Here is a 27,032-nt window from a genome sequence, read left to right on the forward strand (position 1 = left end):
ACTATTAAGAGGAAGACAGGAACTGCACACTTACAGCAGCATGCTGCTTATTGTTTGCACTTGAGGATTTATGAAATAGCTCAAGGTCAGCAATGTCCAAATACCTGAACATGCTTGGGACGGTTACTCCCTGCACCCCTGCTTCTTGCCCCCTTCTAATCCATCCTTCACACAGCCAGTTTTTTTTTTTTTTAAATTCAGGTTTATTGATATATAATGTACAATAAAGTCCACTCTTTTAAGCATACAATTTGTTGAGTTTTTTTTTTTTTTTAGACAGTCTCCCTACATAGCCTAAGCTGGTCTTGAACTCCAGATCCTCCTACTTTAGGCTCCTGAGTGCTGCAATTACAGGCATATGCCACACCGAGCTTAATTTGATGACTTTTGACAAGTATATATAGTCATGCAACCTGTAAGATACAGAACATGCAACGACTAAGATTCAGAACATTTCTACTACTCCAAAGAATTGCAACTGCTGATGTAATTTCTCTAACAAATGGAACTGTAGGAGTTACATTGTGTATAACCTTTTGAGTCTGGCTTCTTTATTTCTTTTTGGCTGTACTGGGGTTTGATCTGAGGGGCTCTTGGTTTCTAGGCAGGCACTCTACCACCTGAGCAATGCCCCTAGTTTTGTTTTGGTTATTTTTCTTTTTTTTTTTTTTTGGTGGGACTGGGGTTTGAACTCAAGGCTTCAGCCTTGCAACAGGCACTCTACTGCTTGAGCACATCTCTAGTCCTGCTTTGGTTATTTTTCAGTTAAGATCCTCTGTTTTTCCCAGGCCAGTCTGGACCATGATCCTATTATTTATGGTTCCCCTACAAGCACACGCCACTATACTCAGCTTTTATTGGTCGAGATAGAGTCTTGACAGGAACTTTTTGCCCCGGCTGGCCTCATACAGAGATCATCCTGATCTCCATTTCCTGAGTACCCAGGATTACAGGTATGAGCTACTGTGCCTGGCTTTGAGTCTGGCTTCTTCCATTCAGGGCATTGGTGCTTGCAAAAGGCAGGAACTCTACTGCTTGAGCCACACCTCCAGTCCATTTTGCCCTAGTTATTTTGGAGATGGGGGTCTCACAAACTTTGCTGGAGCTGGCCTTGAACCATAATCCTCCCAATCTCAGTCTCTCAAGTAGCTGGGATTACAGACATGAGCCATCTGCTCTCAGCTAGTGTTAGTGCTTTTGGGGCTTATTCATGATGATCATACCAGTTAGTTCATCCCTTTTTGTTGCCACATAGTATTCCAACTATGGGCAGACCACAGTATTTGTATTCATTCATCTGTTTATGGACATTTAGGTTGTTGCTAGTTTTGGGTGATTACAGCCATAGGTGTTATGTGTGTCAAGGTGATTTTCTAAAACATGAATTTGTTTATACCCCTCTTGATTGACAACAGTAGTACAGTGGCATCTTTTTTAACAATAATAAAGGAATAATTTTCTTATTTTAGACTATTTTACGTGTGGTCTCTGATCTTTTTCTGCGGAACTGGAGTTTGAACTCAGGGCTTTGTGTTTGCAAAGCAGGCGCTCTGCTGCTAGAGCCCCACCTCCAGTCCATTTTGCTCTGTTTATTTTGGAGATGGGGTCTTGAGAACTGTTTTCTGGGCTGGCCTTCCAAGTAGCTAAGATTACAGGTGTGAGCCACAGGTACCTGGCTCTGAGATCATTTCTGAGACCATATTCGCCTCACCCATTATTTGTGTATTTTACTCTTCCTCTCTTTACTGCAGTATGAGCTGTGTGAGGATGGAGACTTGTTTTGTTGGCTCCTATGTCCTTAGTGCCTAGAATGGTACTTGGTATGCAGCTGATACTTAATGGATGTTTGTTGAATGAATAAATCTTAGAAATCAGTTATTGATTAAAGATTTTATCAGGGATTAGGAAAAAAAGTATTTAATCTTGACTTTTTTTTTTTTTTTGAGGTTCTGTGGCTTGAGCTCAGGGCCTACACCTTGAGTCACTCTACCAGCCATTTTTTGTGAACAGTTTTTTCGAAATAGGGTCTCTTGAACTATTTACTGGGCAGGTTTCAAACTGCAATCCTCCTGATCTCTGCCTCCTGAGTAGCTAGGATTATAGGCATGAACCACGGCACCCAGCTTTAGTCTTGACAGTTTTTAAAATAAACTTTTATTTTAGAATAGTTTTACATATACAGAAAAATGAGGAAGGTTGTATAGAGAGTTCCATTATATTCCACACCCAGTTTCTCTGTAAACATCTTACACAAATATGGTATATTTTCTACAAATAATGAACCAAAATTGACATATTATTGTTAACCAAGATCCAATCTCCACTCAGAGTTCCTTCATTTCTGCATAATGTCCTATATCTGTCTGGGGATCTTACATTACATTTAGTTGTTGTATCTTCTTAGGCTCGATCCTCTTGGCTGTAACAATTTCTTAGACTTTCCTCATTTTTGATGACTTTGTCAGTTTTAATAATTATTAGTCAGGCATTTTTAGAATGTCCCGCCATTGAGATTTGTCTGGTGTTTCTCTCCTGATTGGGATGATGGGTTTAGGGGAAGAAGACACCAGAGACCAAATGCCCTTCTCTCACATGATATCAAGGGCACATACTGTGGAACATGACATATCACCAGCCCTATTTTGTGATACGTTTTTTCAAGATAGGGTCTCAAGAACTATTTTCCCAGGCTGGCTTCAAACTATAATCTTCCTGATCTCTGCCTCTTGAGTTGTTAGGATTATAGGCATGAGCCTGGTGCCCAGCCTGTGGCTTTGTTTTGTTTTTACTCTCTGGCACCACAAGATGCTCAATTCTCAATTCTCTCTCTTGTATGTTTCTTGCTCCAGTCCTAAATTCAGCCATTTCTCTAAGGAGCTCTGCTGCTTTTTATAGGAGGATGATATAGAAATCAAGACCTGGCACTAGATTTGCTCACTATTATTTGAGTGTCATGGCTTCTAGGCCCTCTCAGCTGAGGACCTAGAGAAATATATGTGTGTACTTCATATATATACATCTATAAGTTTGTTAGCTGCATTAAGCTGAACATGAATTCTAATCATTTGCCAGAATTCTAATCATTGGGGCCTCCTCCTCTTGCTTATCAGTAACCTTCCACTCCATTGTGAAGAACCTGATTTCTCCCATCTTCTCTCCATTTACTTGCTGTTCAGTTCCAGGGTACATGTTGTTAACCTGTGCCCATAGGAAACAGTGGTGTCATCCAGTGTACAGTCCTTATGTACAGTTCCTCTTTCCTTTGGTCTTATAGATTCCTTTCAGGTTCTCATTGTTTTCCTGTACCAATTCCTCTTTGGTCAGATCTTTATTGAAAATAAGCTGTTCAGGTTGGTGGTGTAGCTTAGTGATACAACTTCTGCTTAGCATGTGAGGTCCTGGGTTTGATCCCTACCACAAAGAGGGGAAAAACCTGCCCAAATGATTTCACCTTTATGGAATAAACAATGTAAGAGTTTTTGCAGCAAGTTTCTTTTGGGTTTTCACTATTTTTGTACAAACATTTTCACTTTTCTACATTATAGTCTAGTTTTTTTTTTTTTTTTTTTTTTAATGCTAGTTCTGGGGTTTGAACTCAAGGCCTCATGCTTGCTAGCAGATGCTCTACCACTTGAGCCACTCCACCAGCCCTTTTTTGTACTGGGTATTTTCTCATGAGCTATTTGCCCAGGGCTGACTTCGTACTGTAATCTTCCTAATCTCTGCCTCCTGAGTAGATAGGATTACAGCTGTGAGCCATTGACACTGGCTTGTAGTCTCTAGTTTTTATGAGGCATTCTTTAATGACACTTAAAAATATTTCTCCTTGGACTGGAGGTGTATCTCAATCGATAGATTGTCTGCTTTGCAGTGTCCTACCAAAAAATATTTCTCCTTAAATTTTTTTTTTCTTTTTTGGTTACAGAATAGAATGTATCATTCCCGAGTGATCTTGATATCATGTAAAGAATAAGAGTATGGGCTTGGGATATAGCTCAGTGGTAGAGCATGTTTAGCATGCATAAGGTCTTGGGTTTGATCCCTGGCACCAAGAAGAAAACAGTATAATAATGAAATGTATCCTCCATGCAGTTAAAGGAATAGATCCTTCCAGTTACTTCTAAAGCTTGAACGCTACCTTTTCCTAAGAACATATCCCACTTTTTTCTTTTGCTCTTTTTTTTTTTTTGCAGTGCTGGGGATTGAACCCAGAGCTTTGTGCATGCTAGGCAGGTGCTCCATCACTGAGCTACAAACCCAGCCCAAACATACCCCTCTGTTAGACCCTTTAGAGTTGATGACTATCCTACATTTTAGCATAATAATTTTACTTTTCTGTATACATGTAAATGTAAGTCATATTTTGTCCTATTGTGACTGTTTTTGACTATTACATAAATAGGATCATATATTGTGATTTTTTTTTGTGTGTGTGTGTGACTTGCTTTTTTTTGTTGTTGTTGTTGTTGAACATTGTTTTTTTCACTTTAATTCTTCTTTTTTTTTTTTTTGGTGGCACTGGGGTTTGAACACAGGCCTCATGCTTGAGCAACCCTGCCAGCACCCTTGTTGATTACCATAGTTATAGTTTACTTGTTTTTCTGTGAAGTACTATTCCATATTTGGATTGCCAGAATTGACCTAGTAAACATTTGGGTTGTTTCCAATTTTTAATTTTAATTAATTAATTTTTTTTGCAGTACTGGGGTTTGAACTCTAGGGTTTGCACTTGCTAGGCTGGTACTCTACTGCTTGAGCCAAGTCTCCAACCTTTTCAGTTTTTTAAATTACAGATGATGGCTGGGTACTGATGGCTCACGCCTGGAATCCTAGCTACTTGGGAGACAGAGTTCAGGAGGATCTTAGTTTGAAGGTAGCCCAGGCAAATAGTTCGTGAGACCCTATCTTGAAAAAGTTCAGCACAGGGGGTTGGGGATTTAGCTTGGAAGAGCGCTTGCCTGGCAAGCGTAAGGCCCTGAGTTCGGTCCCCAGAACCGGGGGGGGGGGGCAGAGTGGCTCAAGTGGTAGAGTGCCTGCCTAGTAAGCGTGAGACCCTGAGTTCAAACCACAGTACTGACAAAACAAATAAGTTACAGATGATGATACTATGAAGGTGGTATTTACAGAAGAGCAGAATTGCTGGGCGATAGGAATGGGCATGTTTTTCAGTCTTATTAGAAAATGTCAAGTTGTTTTCTATTTCACTTTTTTTTTTCCTCAAAAAAAACCAAAAACAAAAATCACAAAGAATTCTTGTTGGTCCATATCCTCACCAGCACTTGATATTATCAGGTATGCCATCCTTTCAGCAAATATTTTTTGAAAGTCTACTGTATGCCAGGCACTCTGGATACAGCAGTGAACCAAACAGGCAAAATTTCTTGCCAGTATCAACTTGTTATCTTTAGAGTCTACTGATTTTGATTTTCACCTATCTGGTGCATATGAAATAGTCTGTAATTTTTGGATATAATTTGTACTCCCCTGATCATGATGAAAGTGATTATCTTTTCATACGTATAGTTGGAAAATTGTGTTTCTTCTATGAAATACCTGTTTATGTCTTCTATCCTTTTTTATTGACTTATCTCTTGCTTACAGATTAAGAGTATAACATTTTTTCTCAGTTCTAATCCTCTCTTGATTATGTATGTTTAAACTTTATTCTCCCAGGTTTGGCTTGCCTTTTCACTGTGTTTGTAGTATCTTTTGATGGAGAGTTTAATTTTAGTGCAGCCAAATTTATGGATTGTGCTTTCTTTTAGTCTCCTTAAGAAGAATGTCCATATCCTAGGTTACAGAGATATTCACCAATATTTGTTCTCCTGCTACCTTGAAATTGAAAATGAGTCATCTCTGCAGAAAGTGTACTGTAGTGGTTGGTGATATTTTAGTGTCTGCAGTACTACAACTCTTCCAGAAAGACAGAGATTGAAAATGTTTTTAAATCACTGAAATATTACACGGTACTCCATGAACATGTACAGTTTTTATGTATCAATTAGAAAAGTAAATTTAAGTAAAAGAAGAAAAACCCAAACAAATCAAAACACAAAAACAAGCAAACGAAAACTAACTCAGCACATTCTTTAGCTAAGAGTAAAGTCATAAATGGTTAATTGCATATTTTTCTGGAGCAATCCAACTTTGGTCCCTGGTTTTCTAGTTTCACTTAAAGTTCCTTTATTTTTACTTATTTATTTTTGGGCCTTGAGCATGCTGGGCAAGTGCTCTGTCACTGAGCTACATCCCAGCCCTTTTTATTTTAAGACAGAATCTTGCTAAATTGCTCAGGCTGGCATTCAAGTTGCAATCTTCCTGCCTTAGCCTCCTGAGTAGCTGAGATTAGGGGCATGCACCACCATGTCCTTTTTAAAGTTCACTTTGAAAACTGTGGAGCTGGAGTAGCATAATAGGCTATTTTTGATGTGACTATTAAGACATGAATATTGTGAGCTATTTTTCTAGAAAACTTAATTTCAAGATGCCACGATGAATGGGGAATTGCATAGTGGAGTCCAGAGGTTAAGGGTTTGGAGCTGAGGTGCCTGTGATAGGGTCAGGTAATGCCACTTATCTGCCTGGTGACTGTGACTAGTTTACTTCCTTTCTAAGCTTCAGTGTTTTCATGCATAAAACAAGGATAAGGGTTCCCCAGACCACCTCCAGGGTAATGATTCATTAGGAGAATTCATGCTTGTATTTGTAGGGAGAGATTTTTTGCAGGGAGAGAATACAAAGCAAAATCAAAGGCACATGAAGTGATGTCTGGTGAAAACCAGGTGCAGCTTCCCAAAGTCCTTGCATGGTGGACTCACACAGGACATACTTAATTCCTCCAGTATCAAATTTTAAGTGTGAAGTGTTGCCTACCAGGGAAGCTCACTAGGGACTCAATGCCCAAAGTGTTTTGGGGGCCTGGCTGTCTAGACACATCTATCTATACCAAAATTCCGGACCCCCAGAAGGAGAACAGTTGCCTAGAGCACACCATATTGTTTGTACATACAGTTTAGGCACAGTAAACCACTCTTAGCAGTTATGGATTGGTGAATACTTCCAAAATAGGGAAGTATATCAAGTGTATCAAGCCCTTAGACATCAGCCAAGAGCCACCCTGCAAGCAGGCCTTTGTAAGGATAACAGCGTCAGGATTGCTGTGCCTCTTCTTTTCTGCATGCTGCAGTGTTGCTGTGAGGATTAAATGAGAATATTGGTGCAGAGTCCTTAGCACAGCAGTCAGCTTGCTCTGTACGTGCAACAGGTGGACCTGAGAGATGGGCTCTTTAGAAGACATCTCATCTACCCTCTTAGAGGAGGAACCCGAGCCCTGCAAGGGTGAGGTGATTCTTTTGGTGATACCCACTGTGAGGGTCTTCCCATTTTACAGGGGGAAGCTTCCTAAGTAACACTCCTCTTGCTGAGCATGTGAACAAGAGCCTTGGTTAAATCATTTGTTCAAACAAGGATGGCCCCCAAAACAGCTTTGGCAGCAGTGTCTATCTCTAATTTAAACAGAGATTGGATCTTGTCATTTGAAATGGGTCTGATCCTTTTTATATCAGTGGGTGTCAGTTTGTGGTTTTAGTCTGTGAAATCTGATAATATGACATTAGAGTCCTTGCTCAGGTCTGTGGCAAATTGATATTAGGGGAACTGACCCAGCTCTGATTTGCACTGATTGGATGTTACCACTTTGCGTTACTCAGAAGGATGAAGAGGAAAAGTGCTTTTTTTTTTTTAACCAGCTCTTTCTTATTTATTCAGCTGGGTTTGAAAGAGGAAGAGTTTCCTTCCTTATTCCTTCAAATGAACAAAGCCTAGATTTTGTTTTACAGATAGCAAAAGTTCCCTACATCGAGGCTTTCTTTTGCATTGAATGGGAACAGAAAGGTACTCAGTGAAGCTGGGTGCTGAGTTCTTTGCAGAGAGATCAGCTTCCTTAACAGAACCGTTGTCTTCGGGTTGAAATTTAGCTGGAAGTACAAAATGGATTTTAATGCAGTCGCTCAGTCCAGTGTCATTTGACTATTAGAAAGTATGTAAGTATGTTGCTTTTTAAAAGATGAAAATGTTAAAACATGAGCTGTTGCTGCTGCTTTTTTTTTTTTTTTTTTTTTTTTTTGTGGTACTGGTGTACTCAGGGCCTTCCACTTGCTAAACAGGTGCTCTACCACTTCAGCCATGACCCCAGTCCTTTGCTTTTGAGTTATTTTTCAAATAGGGTCTCATGCTTTTTTGCCTAGGGCTGGCCTGGACTGTGATCCTCCTACCTATGCATCCCCATAGCTGGGATCACAGGTATGAACCACCACACCTGGCTTGTTTTTTGAGATAGGGTCTTGCCAACTTTTTGTCTGGGCTGGCTTTGAACCATATTTCTCCGGCCTCTGTCCCTCAAGTAGCTGGGATTATAGGGACATATCACCACATCCAGCTTAGCATTAGCTTTTTTTTTTTTTTACTGGTAACACCTTTTTTTGAGCCATGATTCATGAACTATACAATTAACCTCTTTAAAGTGTATAATTTGGGACTGGTGGAGTGGCTCAAGCAGTAAGGGTGCCTACCTGGCAAGCATGAGTGCTAGTGCTGACCTCCCCCATCCCGAAAAAAAATGAAGTGTATAATTCAGTGGGTTTAGTGTATTCACAGAGTGCCATCATCATCACAGTCATTTTTAGGACATTCATTACTCTACCTTTAGCCATTACCTCCTACTGCCCTGGCCTCCCAACCTTAGGCACCAACCACTGATCTGCTTTCTTCCTACTGATTTGCCTATTGTGGGCATTTCATGTATGTGACTCACTTCTTTCACTTAGGCTCATCCATGTAGGCATCATGTATGTGTACCATGAGCTTCAGAGCCTCATTCCTTTTTATAGTAAAGTGCTATTCCATTGTATGAACACACCACATTTGTCCATTCATCAGTCCTTGGGCATTTAAAGTGTTTCTACTTTTTTGGCTGTTATGAATAGTGTTACTATGACATAGGTGTACAAGTATTTTAAGTAGCATAAGATTTTTTCCCTTTCTTTACTTTTTTTTTTTCTTTTTTTGATAGTATGGGGTTTGAACTCAGGTCCTCACCCTTGCTAGGCAGGTGCTGTACCACTTGAGCCACTCTGACAGCCCCCACTTTTTTTTAGAGACAGTGTTTCACTGTGTAGCCCTTGAACTAACCATCCTCCTGCCTAAACCTCCTGAATGCTGGGATTACAGGTATGTACCTCCACAACTAGCTGTAGCATAAGCTTTTAAGACCTGTTTCACCTATGATAGTAGGTACTTATTGGATACGTACCATGCATGTGGTGTTATGCTAATGAATTGATTTTTATCCTCCAAAGAAATTGCTGTCTAATGGAGGAGATGTATCAATAAGTAATAATATTGTAGCATCATGTAAAGGAAAGCTGAGGATACTCTGAGGCTCAGAAAAAACACAGCTAGGGGTGTGAGAGGAGATGGTCCAGAAAAATCTGCTTAGAAGAGTTTGAACTGAATTCCAAAAGACAAGAAATTAGCAGGTGAAGAATGGATAGAGATGTCTTTTAGGCAGAGCAAGCTGCTAGGTGTGGTTCTGAGGTGAGAGGGAGTCTGGCTGAGTTTGGAATTTCTGATAAAGAATTTACTGTGGTTGGGATGTTGGAAGATGGGCCGGAGACTTGAAGAGAGAAGAGCTCCTAAGTGGTCTTTGCTGTTGCATTGAGGATAAGGTACTTACTCCTGCAGACTGTGGGGAGTCACTGGGAAGGAAGACAGGCAAGCAATGTGAGCACATTGGTTCAGAACAGCCTTGAGAGGACAGGGAGCAAGGCTGGTTAGGCTGCTGACCCTGCCAGGTGAGGACTGACAAAGGCCTTGTTTCACAAGGCAGAGTTGGGAAGAAATGGATCGATCAGGGAGAAACTAGGAAGGCGTGTCCAAAGTTAGGAGTTCCAGGAGACTCATATTAGTGGAAGCTTGGAGTTTTAGGGAGGGAGTAATCAGTGGTTCTGATTCTGCCAAGGTCTCATGTATAGTAGTTGCTAAAAAAAAAAGCATCTACTCATTTTAACATTGCAAGAGGCCAGTGGCAAACTTTGCTGGATCAGGTTAGCCTTGAACTTGTGATCCGCCTGCCTCAAGCCTCCCATGTGCTGGGGTTACAGGCATGTGCCACCATGCCCAGCTTACTGGATCATATTTTGCTGTGTACTTGGAAGTGGGTTTTGAGTCCAGTTCTGCTTACAAAGTTCTCACACCCTTTCTGCTACACCAGACTATCTCTGTTTGATGTCTGAGTAAGTGACACATAGAATCTTTCTTCCTTTTGATAAAATGTGATCTGTTTTTTGGAGTTGGTAAAACCTAATCCTCAAGAATATAGCTGCTTTGGAGGCTGGTGCTTTTCTTTTTTTTTTTTTTTCCTCATTACTAGGAATTGAACTCAGGGCTTGCTAAGCAAGCCTTTATCACTTGAGCCATGTCCCCAATCCTTTTGTATTTATATTTTGAAATAGGGTCTTGCCAGCTTTGCCTGGGATGGCCTTGAATTCAGGATCATCCTGCCTTTGCCCAAGTAGCTGGGGTTACAGGGATATACTACCATGCCCAGCTAAGAGGTTGGCTTTTTTTTTTTTTTTGTGAGACTGGGGTTTGAACTCAGGACGATTTGCTTGCAAAGCAGGTGCTCTACCAATTGAGCCACACCTCCAGTCTGTTTTGCTATGGTTGTTTTGGAGATGGGGTCTCACAAACTATTTGCCTGGATTGTCCTTGAACCACAGTCCTGATCTCAACCTCCCAAGTAGCTAGTATTACAGGTGTGAGCCATTTATGCCAGCTTGGAGGTTGATTCTTGAAGAAATGACTTTTTCAGTAAAGACAGCAGTTATTTGTATATGGAGGCTTACAGAATCTCATGGACTTGATACTCTTCCTTAGTCATCAGGTAGCTGATTATATTTTTAATAATAATAATTAATTATTTATTTTATTTTTCTTCAAGCTCATGAGAATAAAAATCACCATTACTTCTCATTTAATAAAGGGCTTATGATTCCTTAAGATCAGAAAGCCAGTGTCCCTCCTGCAGTTGAAGGAACAAGGGCACTTAAAAACATTCTCCTCTGTTAGGTAATATCTCTTGACAGAGAGCAGTCCTGAGTAAGTGTTTTCCTAGAGGTGGGAGAGGACCTTTCAATTCTGAAAAACAAAGGTAGAGGACTGATTGAAATTTTACATTATGAAGGTGTGGGTAAAGGACACAATATGTTGTTCTTCACATTTCTCTCTTCTAATAGAAGACACAGTAGGCAGTGAGCTATCAGAGTTTATTATCCTAGAAGGTATTAAAGTACTGAAGGAACTGAAGGAGTAATAAATTCATGGGCGATAAATCATCAAGAGGATTTTTAAGAAAACTATTGTCAAGGAGCACCTCAGTACACGCTAAGCTGAAAGGATCTGGTTCTGACCTGCTGGCCTCAGTACCATAGGTGTTAATAGAGCACCTTGGTGGGAGATCTGGGAGAAACAACGTAGACCCTGCCATTTGGAGGCTCACAGCTGGCAGGAGAAGAGAAATGTGTCCAGCAGGAATACCACAACAGGTAACAGAGGGGCAGGAAAAGTGTTTAGGGAGAGGGGAACTCTGCTGAGAGGACTCTAGAGGCTTAAGAGAGGTTTGCCTTAGGATTTTAAAGATGGGTGGAACTTCAGCTGACCTTCAAGAAAGGTAGGTGCTGTGCTTGGCCTGGCTTGAGCAGACAGAGGGATAAGACTGAGCAGCTAGGGGCTGAAGGCTGTGGCTCGAGCAGAGGAGGGCCTGCCTAGCAAGTGAAGGCCATGAGTTCAACCCTGTAGGCATCTAACTAGGGAGAGTTTGAACACTGAGGTACTTCCAGCTGATTCTAATCAAAGTGAAAACATAGCATAGTTTTTTTTTTTAAGCAATGAATTGATACACACACCACTCTGTGTTTAGAAGGTTTAGCATTAAGTATACTGGAAAAGGAAGAGAGATGGTAGAGAGAGGATGACTGTTGCTATAGATCAGGCCACAGGCAGTGAGGGCCTAGGCCAGGAGAGTAGGCTGGGTAGAAGAGACTTGGGATGCCTTTGAAAAAAAGTGTTCTATTACTATAAAGTAATATAAATATATACATAATACAAAAATGTGGGCTCATTTAAAAGAACAAAATAAAATTCCTCTAGGAACAACCACTTTTAAAATTTTATTATAGATTGATATAGTTATATTTATGGAATACAAAGTGATAATTACAATTTGTGAATACATGTGGAATAATTGAACCAAACTAGTTGACAGATCCAGGAACAAGTATCTTTTAAACACTTTGATGTACTTTCTTTAGTGTTATTCTTAGAACTGTAAAATATAAGTAACCAATTTAGATTTTAGTTCACAGTAGGACATAAAATACCACTTTCATTTACTACTCTAGCCTGTTTGTAATCCACAGCAAGCCCATTCTTACAGGCTGGTAGGAAGTGCTCTCTGTTACTGTACACATTCCCTTCCTCTCTTGCAGTGGGATCAAATAAGAATCCCACATCCCATTGTTCTTAACCTCTTAGCATCTCTCAGCCATTCCCTATTTGGTACCCTGAGAGTGGGGAGGCTGTGGGTTTAGACTCCAGTCCACAGATTACAACCTTTTTTTCTCTGGTGGGATAGGTTTTACTTGTCTGCTCAAAGCACTTCCCTCTCTTGATGCCTGTGTGAACAGCTGAGCATAACCCTCCTTAATGTGCTCCTGCATACACAGGACAAGGTAGGGTTGGGGAAAATAAGTTAGATGGTGCTGTTGTAGTGGTTTTTCTTTTTTTTTAGATAACTTCTTCTGGATTGGGGGATGTGGCTCCAATGGTAGAGCATTTCCCTAGCAAGCAAAGGGCCCTGAGTTCAATCCCCAATACCATCAAAAAAATTAAATAAAATAACTTCTGATATGGTGAGTTATGATAATCTATTTGCAATTTTGACTGATGCATTTTTCATTCCATTTAAAAATGATTTGGAGCCAGGTGCAGTGGCTCACACCTGTGATCCTAGCTACTCAGGAGGTAGAGATCAGGAGGATTGAGGTTCAAGGCCAGTACAGGCAAACAGTTTGCAAGACCCTATCTTGAAAACCCTTTCACAAAAAGGGCTGGTGGAGTGGGTCAAGTGTGCTTAGCAAGTGCTTAGCAAGTGTGAGGCCCTGAGAAACCTCAGTACCACCAAAACAAAAAACAAAAAACTGATCTGGAATATTCCATTGTATAGACATGTATAATTTATTTGTAAATAACTTGAAGTACACAGCTTTGCTCATAAAACATTTGCTGTATTTTGGATAGGTTCTCAAGGTGGAATTACTGAGTCAAATCACACTCTCTTAGTATTCTGTTAGAATACACCACAAATTTACCAGCTTAAAACAGCACCCATTTATTAATTCACAGTTCTGTAGGTCCAGAGTCCAGGCACCGCATAGCTGTTTTCTTTGTCTTTCAGGCTGAAATGAAGGCAACAGCCAGCTGTGTTCTCACCAGCTTCACTTAGGAAGAATCCACTTTCATTCTCATTCAGGTTGTTGGCAATGTCCAGTTGCTAGGGGATAGGAAGGGATTGCTATTTTCTTGCTGGTTGTTATTAGGGGCTGCTCTCAGTTCCTAGAGGCCACTCTAAGTTCTCACCATGTGACCACTTCCACTTTCACAGCTAGCAGTGGGGAATCTTCTTCAGGTTGGGTCCCTTACCTTCCCACCTAGATTTACCCTTACAGATTTAAATGGCTGATGAAGCTAGGTCTCTCAATCTTTCCCTCCCCCTCAGAGCTTTTCATCCTCCCAAATTGAAAGCCTGTACCCATCAAACAATAACTCCCCATTCTCTGCTCCTGTTTCCTAGCCCCTGGCAACCTCTTATTTTTTTGAACTTGCCTGCTTTAGGTGGAGTCATACAGTATTTATCTTGTTTGTCTGGTGTGTTTCACTTTGCATAACGTTTTAAGGTTCATCCACATTGTAGTATGCATCGGAATTTCCTTGCTTTTTAAGGCTGAATAATATTCCACTGTATATCTCTCCCACATTTTGTTTATCCCCCACTCATTCATTGATGGACATTGGGTTGTTTCAGGTTTCTCTGACTGAAGATCAACTGATTTGGGACCTTAATCACATCAATAAAATTCTTTCACAGCAGTATCTACATTAGTATTTTATTACTGCTGAATAGCAAGGAGAAGCTATATGTATACCAAAGGCTCAGAATCTTGGGGGCTGTCTTAGGATTCTGACTACCACATTCCCTCTAGAAAGACTATACTGCCCCTTGTTGGAGGAGCCATCTTGCCCTCTTTCATAACAATCTATAAATTGCACAGAAGTGTTCTGGAACTGGCATCTCATTTCATGACCTGCCTTTCCAGCTGGGCTTTTCTCTACTCATGGGCAATATGAAGGATGGATATTAATCACTTTTCAGCCTTCAGTGAGAGAACTCTGGCTTCTTGTCCCCAGTATTACCTGGGACATGTTTCTTGAGGGTAGACAAGTGTCAGAAACCCATTAATGAAGCCAGTGAGAGTGAGAGAGTTTTGTTTACCATTTGTGATTCTTCATTGTGGCAGTGTATACAAAATGAATTTTCCCTTGATAGTCTCTTGGAAAGAACATAGATATTTAATAACCAAACAATAGCAAAAAAATAAGAGATTGTAGGGCTGTAACTGCCAGGATTAAAATAAGCCTACTGTTTCAGCCTTCATTGTATGTAGTGGAGTCATTGTGAAATTAGGCATTAAATCCTGAAATGGTGGTATTTACTAGTAATTGGGAGACCTAGGAGATGGAAACCAGTAAAATGTGCTAAAAATTTCAGACTGAATGTAAACAGGGAGTCTTAGTAACAAGAATGTGACCTTGGATTCAGGGGGGATGGTGTTAAAATAATGCCAACTGCTCTATGGCTTGAGGAGGGTTCCAGGCCCTTTGGAAAGGCAAGGGTGGTGTGTGTGTGTGTGTGTGTGTGTGTGTGTGTGTGTGTGTCCGTCCTCGTGTCCCAGTTAGGCTTCTCCTGGAAGAGGCTCTTTGTGCACAGTAGAGGCTGGGTGCTCTGAGCTAGTCAGATTCCCTGATGTCTCCACAGCTTGGCACCTGCCCTGTTGTCAAAAGTGAATGTGAGATTTGGGTAGGAACTAGAGGGGGAAATGTATTCACTGCAGAGAACTAATGATACTTGCTACCTGGGTTCTGCCTGGGAGATGGGCAAAGGAAGAGCCAAAAGGAGGTCTGTCTTCTCCTCCCTGGCTGAGTTTTCAGGCAGGACTGAATCTGTGTTCTCTCTCACAGGCAACTGCAATGTCTGTGGACTGTCTCGGGCAGCATGCAGTGCTTTCTGGGTAAGTGAGCTTTCAGAGTTTGTCCATCACAATTTCTGGGGAACAAATTGCAAATCAAGTTTCTGGGAAATTAGAAAATATCTTTACAGATTATGGTAGTAGGATTTATTGAATCCATTTACAAATCAATGAAAGTATTTTATTTTTTATTAGCTTATTTATTTTATTTTGAAATTGTGTTATAATTTACCTTTTTAAAAAAGCACCCCAATACTGCCAAAAATGAAAAAAGAATGTGTGGCTAGGGGTTATAGCTCAAGTGGTAGCTTGCCTAGCAAGCATGAGGCCCCTAGGTTCAATTCCCAATACCATAATTAGTAAATTTAAAAAGTACATTGCATGACAAACATTTAAATAGTTCAAAAAATACACAATGAAAAGTACATCTATGACTACCTATGATGACCTCCCCAGAGACATTACTATTATTTTCTTGTGTCATATTGGACTCATAGATTAGGAAATAATTGGTATTTCTCTGGTTCTAGATTCCTGGTCACTTAAAAAAAATGGCTAGCAGAGTGACTCAGGTAGTCAAGTATCTGCCTAGCAAGCATGAAGCCCTAAGTTCAAATTCCCCTACTCCCAAAACAAAAGAAAACAAAGAAAGCTTTATTGAGGTATCATTAACATATCATACAATTTAGTAATTTAAAGTATACAATTCAGTGGTTTCTGATATATTATCATTAATTTCCTACTCTTCATAGCATTTTTTTAAAACCAAGGAAATACCTGTACATAGTTTAGAAAGTCAAGTAGCACTGCAAGGGTTTCATTGTAGAACAGCTGTCTCTACCTTGCTTTTCCCCACCTCTGATCCCAGTTGCCAGGAACATGTACTTTAAACTGTTTCCGCTCTGCCTTTTGATTGCTTCCATTTTTCCAAATAGTACACATAAACTGTGAGATCTAGATTTATCCCTTTTGATACAAATGGACTTCTTATAACAGAAGATTAGGCTCTGGCCTTTTATTGCACTCTGTAGGTCCTTACACATCCACCTGGCGTCTCTGAACCAGTATAGTTATATAACAGTTGTTAGGTTGAATCAGTATTTGAGATTCTTTTTCTGAATTATTATGGAGAGGTTTTGTTCCATTCTGATTTAGTCCACGGTATTGGGGTTTGAACTCAGGGTCTCTATCTTGAGCCACTCCACCAGCCCTTTTTTGTAATGGGTTTTTTCATAGGGTCTTGCAAACTGTTTCTCTGGGCTGGCTTTGAACTGCGATCCTCCTGATCTCTGCATCCTGAGTGGCTAGGATTGTAGGCATGAGTTACCAGCACCTGGCTAAAAAGGACTCTTTATGTGTCCTGTCTTTTAACTTGGAAGCTTTAAAATCCCATCTTTATTTTAGAGTTTGTGAAATTTTCAACGTGATTGCTTTGGCCTGTGGGCATTCAGGGCCTTCTGGCCCCCTTTTTATATTATTGTTTTATCTAAACAATGGAGGCATAGCGTACACTTGGCATCATAAAATACTCTTAGAAGCCTTGCAGGAACTGAGGCTTACCTGTTAGATTTCCCAGTGTTCACTGGCGTGGGGATGCGATCATAGCATTCCAGGAGAAATGGAAGTCATGCACATGTTCATGTTAGTGTGCTCTTAGGTATGTCTGCATTGATACTATTTTCAGCACAAATCTGAAGAGTTCCATTTCATTTTTTATATGAAATTTAAAATATGTGTAATAAAAATGTATAGAGTGTGTTAACCTGATGTGAATAGCTCAAATAAATTTACCAACATATACACTTAGGAAGTGACCGTTCAAATTAAGATACAGAATATTTTTTAGCACCTTGGAAGGCCCTTCCAGTCTGGAAGTGAATCTTTTAGTTTGGATAGTTTTTGCCTTTGATCATACTCTTCCCTCCAGTTTCTCTCATTCTTTCTTTCTTTTTTTTTTTATTTTTATTTTATTCATATGTGCATACATTGTTTGGGTCATTTCTCCCCCTTCCCCCCCCACCCCCTCTCATTCTTTCTTAATTCTCCCCCATCACTTTTTTTTTTGGCAGTATCGAGGTTTGAACTCAGGGCTTTGTGCTTGCTAGGAAGCCACCCTACCACTGAGGCATGCCCACAGCCCTTTGAACTTGTTGTGTAGCTCAGGCTGGCCTTGATCTGGAACTCTTGCCACGTTCGAAGGGCTGGGGTTACAATCTTGCACTCCCATGCCCTGCTGGAGTCCATTAGTCAGTGTCAGATTTCCCATATGGAAGGACTTCCTTCCTTTTTTTTTTTTAATATTCTGGAAGTTTTCAACTTTCACTTTCTATTCTATTAGATTCTCTTAAATATCAACTATTATTTTAGTTTTCAGAAACTTTCAAGATTTTTAAAAATTTGAATTATTATTTTGTTTTCTGTTTTTAACATTGCCTTTTCTCTTAGCTCTCTGCGAGTACTGATTCCAACGTTTTTCTTTCTACTGCATTATCCCTGTTTCCTTTGTTTCTTTTTTCCCTCTTGATTGTGTTTGTTTCTGTTTACATGGATGGGTGATGGGATTCACTGCCAGAAGATCAGGTGGAAACCAGGCTTTCTCATTAGTATCCACTAATGACATCCACCAGATGTCATAAATCTCCAGACTTCGTTGTTGTGTGTTTGCTCATTTTTACCTAAGACGTCTCTGAAGAAAGGGCAGTGTTGTGAGTGCTTGGTAAGGAAAGAGGCCTGAAGGCCTCACATGGGCCAATTTTAAGGACAGCACTTTAAACTTACCCTATGCTGTGCTGCTTGTGCCAGGTCCAGGGTTTCTCTAGGAGATAACAGTACCCAACTGACACTGGGGGTGAAGGAGAGGTGGCCACCTGGTTGGGGGGGGCGGACACATAAACCACTTTCCTTAGCCTCTTTCACACAACCCCTGTATTGTTTTGTTTTGTTCTGTTTTTTGTCTTCCAGCCTCTTAGCCTTCTTTGAGCAGGCGCTGCCAGGTCCCACAGTGTGAATCAGCTTGCTTCTCGGTCTCTTCCAGCACTCGGGTTTTATTTAGCTTTCTTTACTCTAGATCAATTACCATTTGTCCATCTGCTTTTCATTTCCTCTCTCATTTCTTTGCTTTTGTGAGTTTCTGCTTTTTTTTTTTTAAACTTTTATTTTAGTGGGGTTCTGGAGGGGGTGAATATAAATACATATGTTCAATCAGCCATGTTCATCCTAAAGTGCCTGCTTTCTGCTGTTCTGTGTTTTCTCCATGATGTCTCTGAACTCCCCTATGATGCATACCTCATATATATAACTCTTAGCTCCGTACTGTTTTTCCGTCTAATGGGAAGATGCCAGCCTGCTCATTATAGGATCACGTGATTCCTTTGGAGGAGGCCAGAAGTTTTAGATTTTTGTTCTGTGTTAACTTTCTTAGATGTTCTGGAAGTTCTGTGAAACTGTGTCTTCTTTTTCTTAACCGTCTCTCTTTAGAGTGTCTGCTACCATCTAGACTTTCATGTGCCATCTCCTAACTTCTCTGCACAGGGACTAGTACTGCTTTTATTTTTGAGCCTATCAGACCTCATTGATATCCAGAGACTTAGAATGCTGAATGAAGAGTCAATACCAAATGGCTTAGGGATGTTGACTCACATACTAGGCTTTTCTTTTAGCTTAAAATAAAGGGAAAATAAGTGAACACAGGGCAGGTCCTTATTTTCTTTACATTCATTGGCACCTTAAACATTATTGGTCTACTTACTATGTTATTTTAATTATTATTCCTTTTTCTTAGGTTATTATTTTCCTTCCTGGTAGATTTAGTTTCCAGATAGTAGACTTGCAGAGGAATTTGAGGTTTTTCTGCAGGATTTTGGCTCAGTGCTAAGCGATGTGTTTAATTGAATGCATATTTATTGAGTGTAGAGCACCATGCCTGGTGATGTGGGGTTGACAGAGATTCACAACACCATCCATACTGTAGACACTCAGTGGACTGAGACAAAAGCCTTAACAGTAGTAGTCCTGCTGTAGAGATGGGTGCAGCAGTTGGAATGCAGACTGTGCAATGGGAGTGAAGTGGAAACAGTAACTGTTCTGAACTGGGGTGTTGGGAAAGGGTAGGAGGGGGCAAGTTGGAGCTGAATTTGGGGGAAGCAGAGCAGCTTTCATGCATGGATGTGGTAGGGAAGGTCAGCTCTGGAGATAGACTCTCACAGGGATGGATACTGCTCTCCTTTGCTTTAACTGCCAACTTGAGTTACTTCGTCACTGTGTGCCTTTCAGAGTAGATAAATGTCATGTGTAGCTGAGGTTTTGGAGCATTGCTTGCAAATTATACAATTCCAAATGAGCCTTTCTGTCTTAATGCTAATGCTGTTGTGTTGCTGTATTGCTATAATGTTGGTGTCGTTTTAGCCGCAGATTCTTATACATCGTCAATCTAGACGCTCCTTTCGAAGGTCACCGGAAAATCTCTCGCCAGAGCAAATGGGACATTGGAGCTGTGCAGTGGAATCCACATGACAGTTTCGCGCATTATTTTGCAGCTTCGGTGAGTTCATTTAAGGAGTGTCATCTTTTAAATGTGTTGTTGAGGGCTGGCAGGTCTGTGCCCTGTGTAAAGAAGATGCTGTCCTCATTGCTCAGTCAGAAAAGAGTTTGGATGGTTCTGTGAGAAAGACAGAAGCAAGTTTCAGATTAAAAAGTTATATTATCTATCTATCGGTCTATCTATCTAATCCATCTAGTAGATAGGTAAATCCCATCAGTGTCAGGCCTTGTATTTCTAGGGACTAAATCCAGATTCCTGAGCTTGGTAGGAACTCATTTTCATTAGCATTGTAATTACCCAGGGGCTGAATGGCAGATGTCCCTGAAAGATATTAAGGGAGGTAATTGGAGAGCTGGTCTAGGCCTAGTCTTCATTGCTTTCAGAGGGAGCAGGAGCCTCCCTCCACCCTTCCACTCAGAGGAAGGGAGTCTTCCTTGATTGGGATTTATTAGATTGGTTAGTTTTCTCAAAGATTGGTTTAGTTTCACTCAAAGTTTGTGTGACTTTTTCCGGGGAAAACATATATAAGTTTTATTTGGTTTTCTGACAGTGACCCAAAAGATTTGGGGCTAGGTCATCTCTGTATCTTTCTCCAGATTCTATGGCACAATTCTTTTTTCTAGAACTAGAGAGCTAAACCTTTTGCTTTCTTTGTACGGGGCTGGAAGAAGTAATATTCCATTATATGCGTATGCTGTAGTTTGCATATTTAATATCTGTTAATCAGTGGACATTTTGGCTGACTTGTGAATAGTGCTGAGGTGAACATGTGTGTGGTTGTTTTCACTTTTTCTGGATATATATGTAGGAGTGGAATTGCACTCCGTGTTTAACTTTTTGAGGGAACACTAAACTTTTCCACAGTAGCTAGCAGGAAGGTTCTAGTTTTTCCACATTTGCTGTTTTTTTCCTCTCTCTCTCTCTGTCTTTTATTTTATTTTATTTTTCTTTTATTATTCATATGTGCATACAAGGCTTGGGTCATTTCTCCCCCCTGCCCCCACCCCCTCCCTTACCACCCACTCCGCCCCCTTCCTCTCCCCCCCCACCCCCTCATACCCAGAAGAAACTATTTTGCCCTTATTTCTAATTTTGTTGTAGAGAGAGTATAAGCAATAATAGGAGGGAACAAGGGTTTTTGCTGGTTGCAATAAGGATAGCTATACAGTGAGTTGACTCACATTAATTTCCTATGCGTGTGTGTTATCTTCTAGGTTAATTCTTTTTGATCTCACCTTTTCTCTAGTTCCTGGTCCCCTTTTCCTATTGGCCTCAGTTGCTTTTAAGGTATCTGCTTTAGTTTCTCTGCGTTAAGGGCAACAAATGCTAGCTAATTTTTTAGGTGTCTTACCTATCCTCACCCCTCCCTTGTGTGCTTTCGCTTTTATCATGTGCTCAAAGTCCAATCCCCTTGTTGTGTTTGCCCTTGATCTAATGTCCACATATGAGGGAGAACATATGATTTTTGGTTTTTTGAGCCAGGCTAACCTCACTCAGAATGATGTTCTCCAATTCCATCCATTTACCAGCGAATGATAACATTTCGTTCTTCTTCATGGCTGCATAGAATTCCATTGTGTATAGATACCACATTTTCTTAATCCATTCGTCAGTGGTGGGGCATCTTGGCTGTTTCCATAACTTGGCTATTGTGAATAGTGCCGCAATAAACATGGATGTGCAGGTGCCTCTGGAGTAACAGTCTTTTGGGTATATCCCCAAGAGTGGTATTGCTGGATCAAATGGTAGATCGATGTCCAGCTTTTTAAGTAGCCTCCAGATTTTTTTCTAGAGTGGTTGTACTAGTCTACATTCCCACCAACAGTGTAAGAGGGTTCCTTTTTCCCCGCATCCTCGCCAGCACCTGTTGGTGGTGGTGTTGCTGATGATGGCTATTCTCACAGGGGTGAGGTGGAATCTTAGCGTGGTTTTAATTTGCATTTCCTTTATTGCTAGAGATGGTGAGCATTTTTTCATGTGTTTTTTTGCCATTTGAATTTCTTCTTTTGAGAAAGTTCTCTCTCTCTTTTAAATACATTTAAATTACAGTCATTTCTAATGGGTATGAGATGGTATACTATTTTGGTATTTATTTGTATTTCTCTAATGACTTAGTGATGTTGAGCATCTTTTCATGTTTCTATTGGCCATTTATATGTCTTTTTTTGGAGAAATGTCTATGTAGGTCCTTTGCCCTTCATTTTTTTGGTGATGTTGGGGATTGAACCATGGGCCTTATGCATGCTAGGCAAGCACTTTGCCACCAAACCACTCCGCTAGCCCAAGAATTCTCTTATGTGTTCTGTATACTAGATTTTATCAGGTATATGATTTGCAAGTATTTTTTCCAGTTCTAGTGGTTGTCTTTCTACTTTCTTGATAATGTCCTTTGATTTACAGAAGTTTTAATTTTGAGCAAGTTTGATATATCTAATTTTTTCTCTTGTTCTTAGTTGAAAGGCAGAGTTTCACAGGGGAAAGAACTTTTAGAGTTAGGCAACCCTGAGGTCAAGTTCTAGTTTGGACACTCACTCTTTTTACCTTGAGCAAGCCACTCAATTTTAGTTGCCTCATCTAAAATGTGGGTGATGACATTCACTGTGCAGGGTGGTGGGAAAGACTGAGGTCAGGTTCATTAGGTGTCTCATATGTAGACTGGCACAGCTGACCCTCTGGAAATGGTAGGGAATGTTAGAGTAAGATGAGGAAGACTTTTTTTTTTTTTTTTTAAATGATTCTGTTCCTATTGGAAGTTATTTTGAATCTTTGCCTTCTCAAAAGAATCTTACCTATTTAGATTTTTGAAACTGGCATCTCAGGATGCTAAATCTTAGCATCTTATACATCTATCTGAACTAAAATGAAAATCAGTCTATTTATATATAAGTGTCAGTTCAGAAATTATTAAATGCCTTATCATTGTTCTCAGTTTACTGGTTATCTTTATGCACTTCCAGTTTATCTTATAAACTCACAATATTTAGAGAGCTGTTTTGTTGTTGTTAAGTGAAATGTGCTTTGATGGAACCTTTATTTTTACTTCCTTTTTTCTGTTGCACTTACGGTTTCTTCTGGTCCATTTTCCCTGTCTTTCTGCTTAACCTTTTAAGAAATTTGATACAGGCATATTTCAAGGAGGCTTGTATCATTTTTCCTTCTTAGATGCACTTTTGGTGGTATTCCTTTTTTCTTTCTTTGGCGTATGTGTTTTTAAAGTGTGGTGGGTGGTCAGTCTCTGGAGCTGAAAACTTCCAATGCGATAGTACCTGGAGAATTGAGTGTGTGACCTCCAGAGAGGAGGAGCTTACTCTAGAGGTTAGGAACATCTCTGTAGCCCATGAAACACCTGCTCATTAGTGCATCTGTTGCTTCAGGTCAGCTGTGACTGTTCAGGATGGATTCATTTTAGGATAGCACTGCCCTTTCTTTTTTCGTAGCGCCTCTCACTTGCTAGGTAGGTGCTCTACCACTTGAGCCACTCCGCCAGCTGCCATATCATTTTGAAATTCATAACCCTGTGTATGGGCTAAGGACAGCTTAAGCCAGTGGTAATGATATGATTTCGAATGGCTTTTTAAAGAGTTTAAACTGTAGGATCTGTCTTACAAATTGGCTTTTGGGTGACAGCATATATTTCAGTGTACGTGTTATGGTACCTACTGTCTTCTTGCCTTTGTCTCTTTTCAGAGTAACCAACGCGTCGACCTTTATAAGTGGAAAGATGGCAGTGGGGAAGTTGGCACGACCTTACAGGGTCATACTCGTGTAATCAGGTAGGCATCAGCCCTCCCCACCTACTTGGATTGTGTCGTTTTGTCATAGTCCTTTGATTAGTGAAATGAAGATGTCACCCTTCTCACATGGCTTAACCCTTTGGTCCTTAGTGTTTACAAAGGTGCTGGCAAAGAACCTAGTAAAGGACAGCCAGTATTTAGGAAGTGCAACCCAGGAAGCTGTTGACCCTCATCCCAGAAGACTCAGATATATCCCAGTCCAGAGTAAAGGATTAAGGCTCCTTCTTGCCAAGAAAGGAGAGAAAGTTATGCAATAAAATCCCCCAGTTCAGGATCCTCAGTGGCCAGGGTTGCAAGGAGACGTTAGTGAGCAGCAGGTGACCATTTGGACTCTTTCTTTCTGAGCAGCTCTTGCATCATAGTCTACTATCCACATGCACAGTTGTCTCCTTTACAGGGTCTTCTAGAGTGTTATTTTTTTTTGGCAACGCTGGAAATGGAACCCAGGGCCTTGCACATGCTAGGCAAGTGCTATACCACTGCACTACATCCCAGAGTATTTGTTGATCCACTCTTCGTCTGGGTCACTGTTTCTGGTTTGGAAAAATGTTTTCTAGGGAGTACTAACCCAGAGTGCAGGGCAGGTAAAGATGACCTAGGAGTGACGGGAAAGGTTGAATCCCTGGGTATTGTGAAATATCCTATAGAGTTAACTGTCTTGCTAGGACTGAAAGTATGAGTAGGAAGGAACAGAGCTGCCAACCCTCCTGGAAAGTTGTGTGGCAACATGACCCTTTGCTGCGGTTACGTGAGGTATCTGTGGTTGAATCTGATTTAGGAAATGGTAACTCAAAGATTATGCGTTTTTTCCTTTGTTTTTCTGTGTTGGGAGAGGGAAGAGGGAGAAAGGGAGGGAAAGAGAGTGTATGTTTTAAGTTGAAATGTTCCATTTCTTTTTTGGAAGCAGGTGATAGTATAGCTGGCAACTACAAGAAGGACCCAGAAGTTTCCTTCTGAGCTCAGTTAACTCTTGTTCATTCCTAAAGAGCTCCCAGCCTGAACCATCTGAAGAAGCTCATTGAGTACATACTAAAACCACTAAAGACTAAATTTGTTGGTGCTTGGGAACCAGACATTGAAACTTTTTTTCCTTTGTTGTCCTATTTATTCCTTCTCTCCCAGCGACTTGGACTGGGCAGTATTCGAACCAGATCTCCTGGTCACCAGCTCTGTAGACACCTACATCTACATTTGGGACATCAAGTAAGAGCAATGAAGAGGCATAACTACTTGGGTGTGGGATGATTTACCACTTAAAAAAAGACAGATTAAGCATCTTGGTTTGGTTTCTTCAAGATGCAGTTCCTGAGACAAGGACTTGAGTGCAAGTTCATTATGTAGGGGTGAAAGAAGCGCTGGTAGGGGATGGAGAAGACAGGCAGATTGGGAAGGCTCTAAAGAGAGAGACTATCCGCCCCTGGGTACCACTGTGAACAGACAGAGCTTAATCTTCCTGGGAGTGCCAGGTGCTGGTTCTAAACACCCTCTTCAGAGGTGTCCCACGGAAGCAGGAGGCAGGGTGATGCACCATTGTCATTGATGGAGGCAGCGCCTGGAGGTATCAATGTCCTGGCACATCAGGCCTGTCAGAGTTCTGCAACGCAGGTCTCAGTGGCTGGGGAAATTGCGTTGGCAAAGAAACACAGGTGCTGGCATTTGGAAGTTGAGCTGGAGTTTACCAAAGTTGTGAGTGCTAGTGGGGGATTTTGATGGGGCACAGACACACATCTGTTGTAGCATGTGGGATTGGGGGGATGGGCGAGTAAGACATCTGCTCAGCTCTTCATGGGTTCTTTGTGAGGCTTCAGTTCCTAGCTGTCAAATGGGATAATGGGCACCTCACAGGGTGGTACCTTGTGGAGTAAAGAGTACAGGAGCTTCCAGTACAAGGCCTGGCACATCTAGGAATGATGTCCCCTTTGCTATGTGGTTAGAGCTGGCTGCTCTGAGGGGCAACCTGTAGTCTTCTGGACTGGATCCCTTCCCCTGCCAGGTTACTCTGCTTCTCTCATGGCAGTGACTCTGAACTTTTGACCCCACAGGCTAGGAGTGTAAGCAGAAGATAAGCCAGGAATCAAGGTGTAACAGACCAGTCAGACCAGCAAAGGGGCCCTTAGGTAGCAAGGGGTATGCAGCTGACTTGACAGAATTACTGAGAGATAAGGATTGAGGACCCATTGGTCTTAAGGCAGCTCCGAGAGGAGAAGCATAGAATCCAGAGGAAATGAAGAGGGAAGCTCTGAAACAAACAAATCCTCAGGGAGCAGTGGGGCAGGATTAGATAGTGTCCCTCATTTACATGTCATTCAAAGGCACTGAACTGACACTGTTTTCTGGGCTTTCTGAATTACAAGCCAGAGCCACAGAATCACCATGACTGGCCTCCTCAGCCTAGGGGTCCACCACGTTTTTGGGGAAGTTTTTGGTGGTACTGGGGGTTGAACTCAGGGCTTCCCACTTGCTAGGTGCTCTACTATCTTGCCAGCCTACTTTTATCATTTTTGTCATCGACGAAGTTGTCTCTGATTTTTTAATAACTATGAAGCCTATCTCTAAGAATCTCCTTTTGTATCCAGAGTAGTACTTTTTTTTTAATTGCTATAAAAACACATATCTTTAAATTTATCTTTTTTTTACTTTTTGGTACTAGGGATTGAACCAGGGCCTTGCACATGCTAGCCAATCACTCTACCACTTGAGCCATGCCCCTAGTTCCTTTGCTTGTATTTTGTTTTTGAGATAGGGTCTCACCAACTTTGCTAGAGTTGGCCTCTCGCCTCTGCCTTCTGAGTAGCTGGGATCACAGCAATGCGCCACCAGGCCCAGCCATCTATCATCACCATCTTTTTTTGTTTTTGGTAATATTGGAGTTTGAACTCAGGGCTTCATGAATGCTAGGCAAATACTCTGCCTCTTGAGCCACACCTCAGCCCCTTTTGCTTTAGTTATTTTTCAGATAGGGTCTTTGTTTCTGCATAGGGACAGCTTTAGACTGCAATCCTCCCACCTACATCTCCTGCATGTGCCACCACATTCGGCTTGTTTGTTGAGATGGGAGTCTTGCTAACTTTTTGCCTGACCTAGCCTCAAACCATGATCCTCCCAACGTCTGCTCAGCACCTGGGATTATAGGTTTGTACCCCCACACCTGGCCTCTATCACCATTTTTGAATCTACTGTTCAGTACTGTTCAGTACATTCACACTTGTACAACAGATCTCCAGAACTTCATCTTTTTTTGGAGTGGGGGGGCAATTCTGTTTTATTTTCTAGTTTCCTTTCAGTCTTAGATAACTGAAACTCTATACCCATTAAACAGTCCTTCACCTAGTCTCT

The 27,032-nt window shown here is 41.0% G+C and overlaps 1 protein-coding gene across 5 annotated transcripts in view; it reads left to right on the plus strand.

Moving 5' to 3' along the window:
- Nucleotides 1-27,032, plus strand: part of Wdr59 (WD repeat domain 59) — a 104,509-nt gene that overhangs the window by 2,514 nt on the left and 74,963 nt on the right. For 4 of the 5 annotated variants that reach the window (XM_074055652.1, XM_074055654.1, XM_074055653.1 and 1 more), the window contains exons 2-5: nt 15,355-15,404; nt 19,767-19,902; nt 23,590-23,675; nt 24,819-24,899. In XM_074055652.1, the coding sequence (XP_073911753.1) occupies nt 15,355-15,404; nt 19,767-19,902; nt 23,590-23,675; nt 24,819-24,899 (353 nt within the window). The remainder of the gene's footprint in view (nt 1-15,354; nt 15,405-19,766; nt 19,903-23,589; nt 23,676-24,818; nt 24,900-27,032) is intronic. The other variant, XM_074055656.1, reaches the window with a different exon arrangement.

Source organism: Castor canadensis, chromosome 15 (assembly GCF_047511655.1).
Source record: "Castor canadensis chromosome 15, mCasCan1.hap1v2, whole genome shotgun sequence".
In the NCBI taxonomy this organism is placed as follows: domain Eukaryota; kingdom Metazoa; phylum Chordata; class Mammalia; order Rodentia; family Castoridae; genus Castor; species Castor canadensis.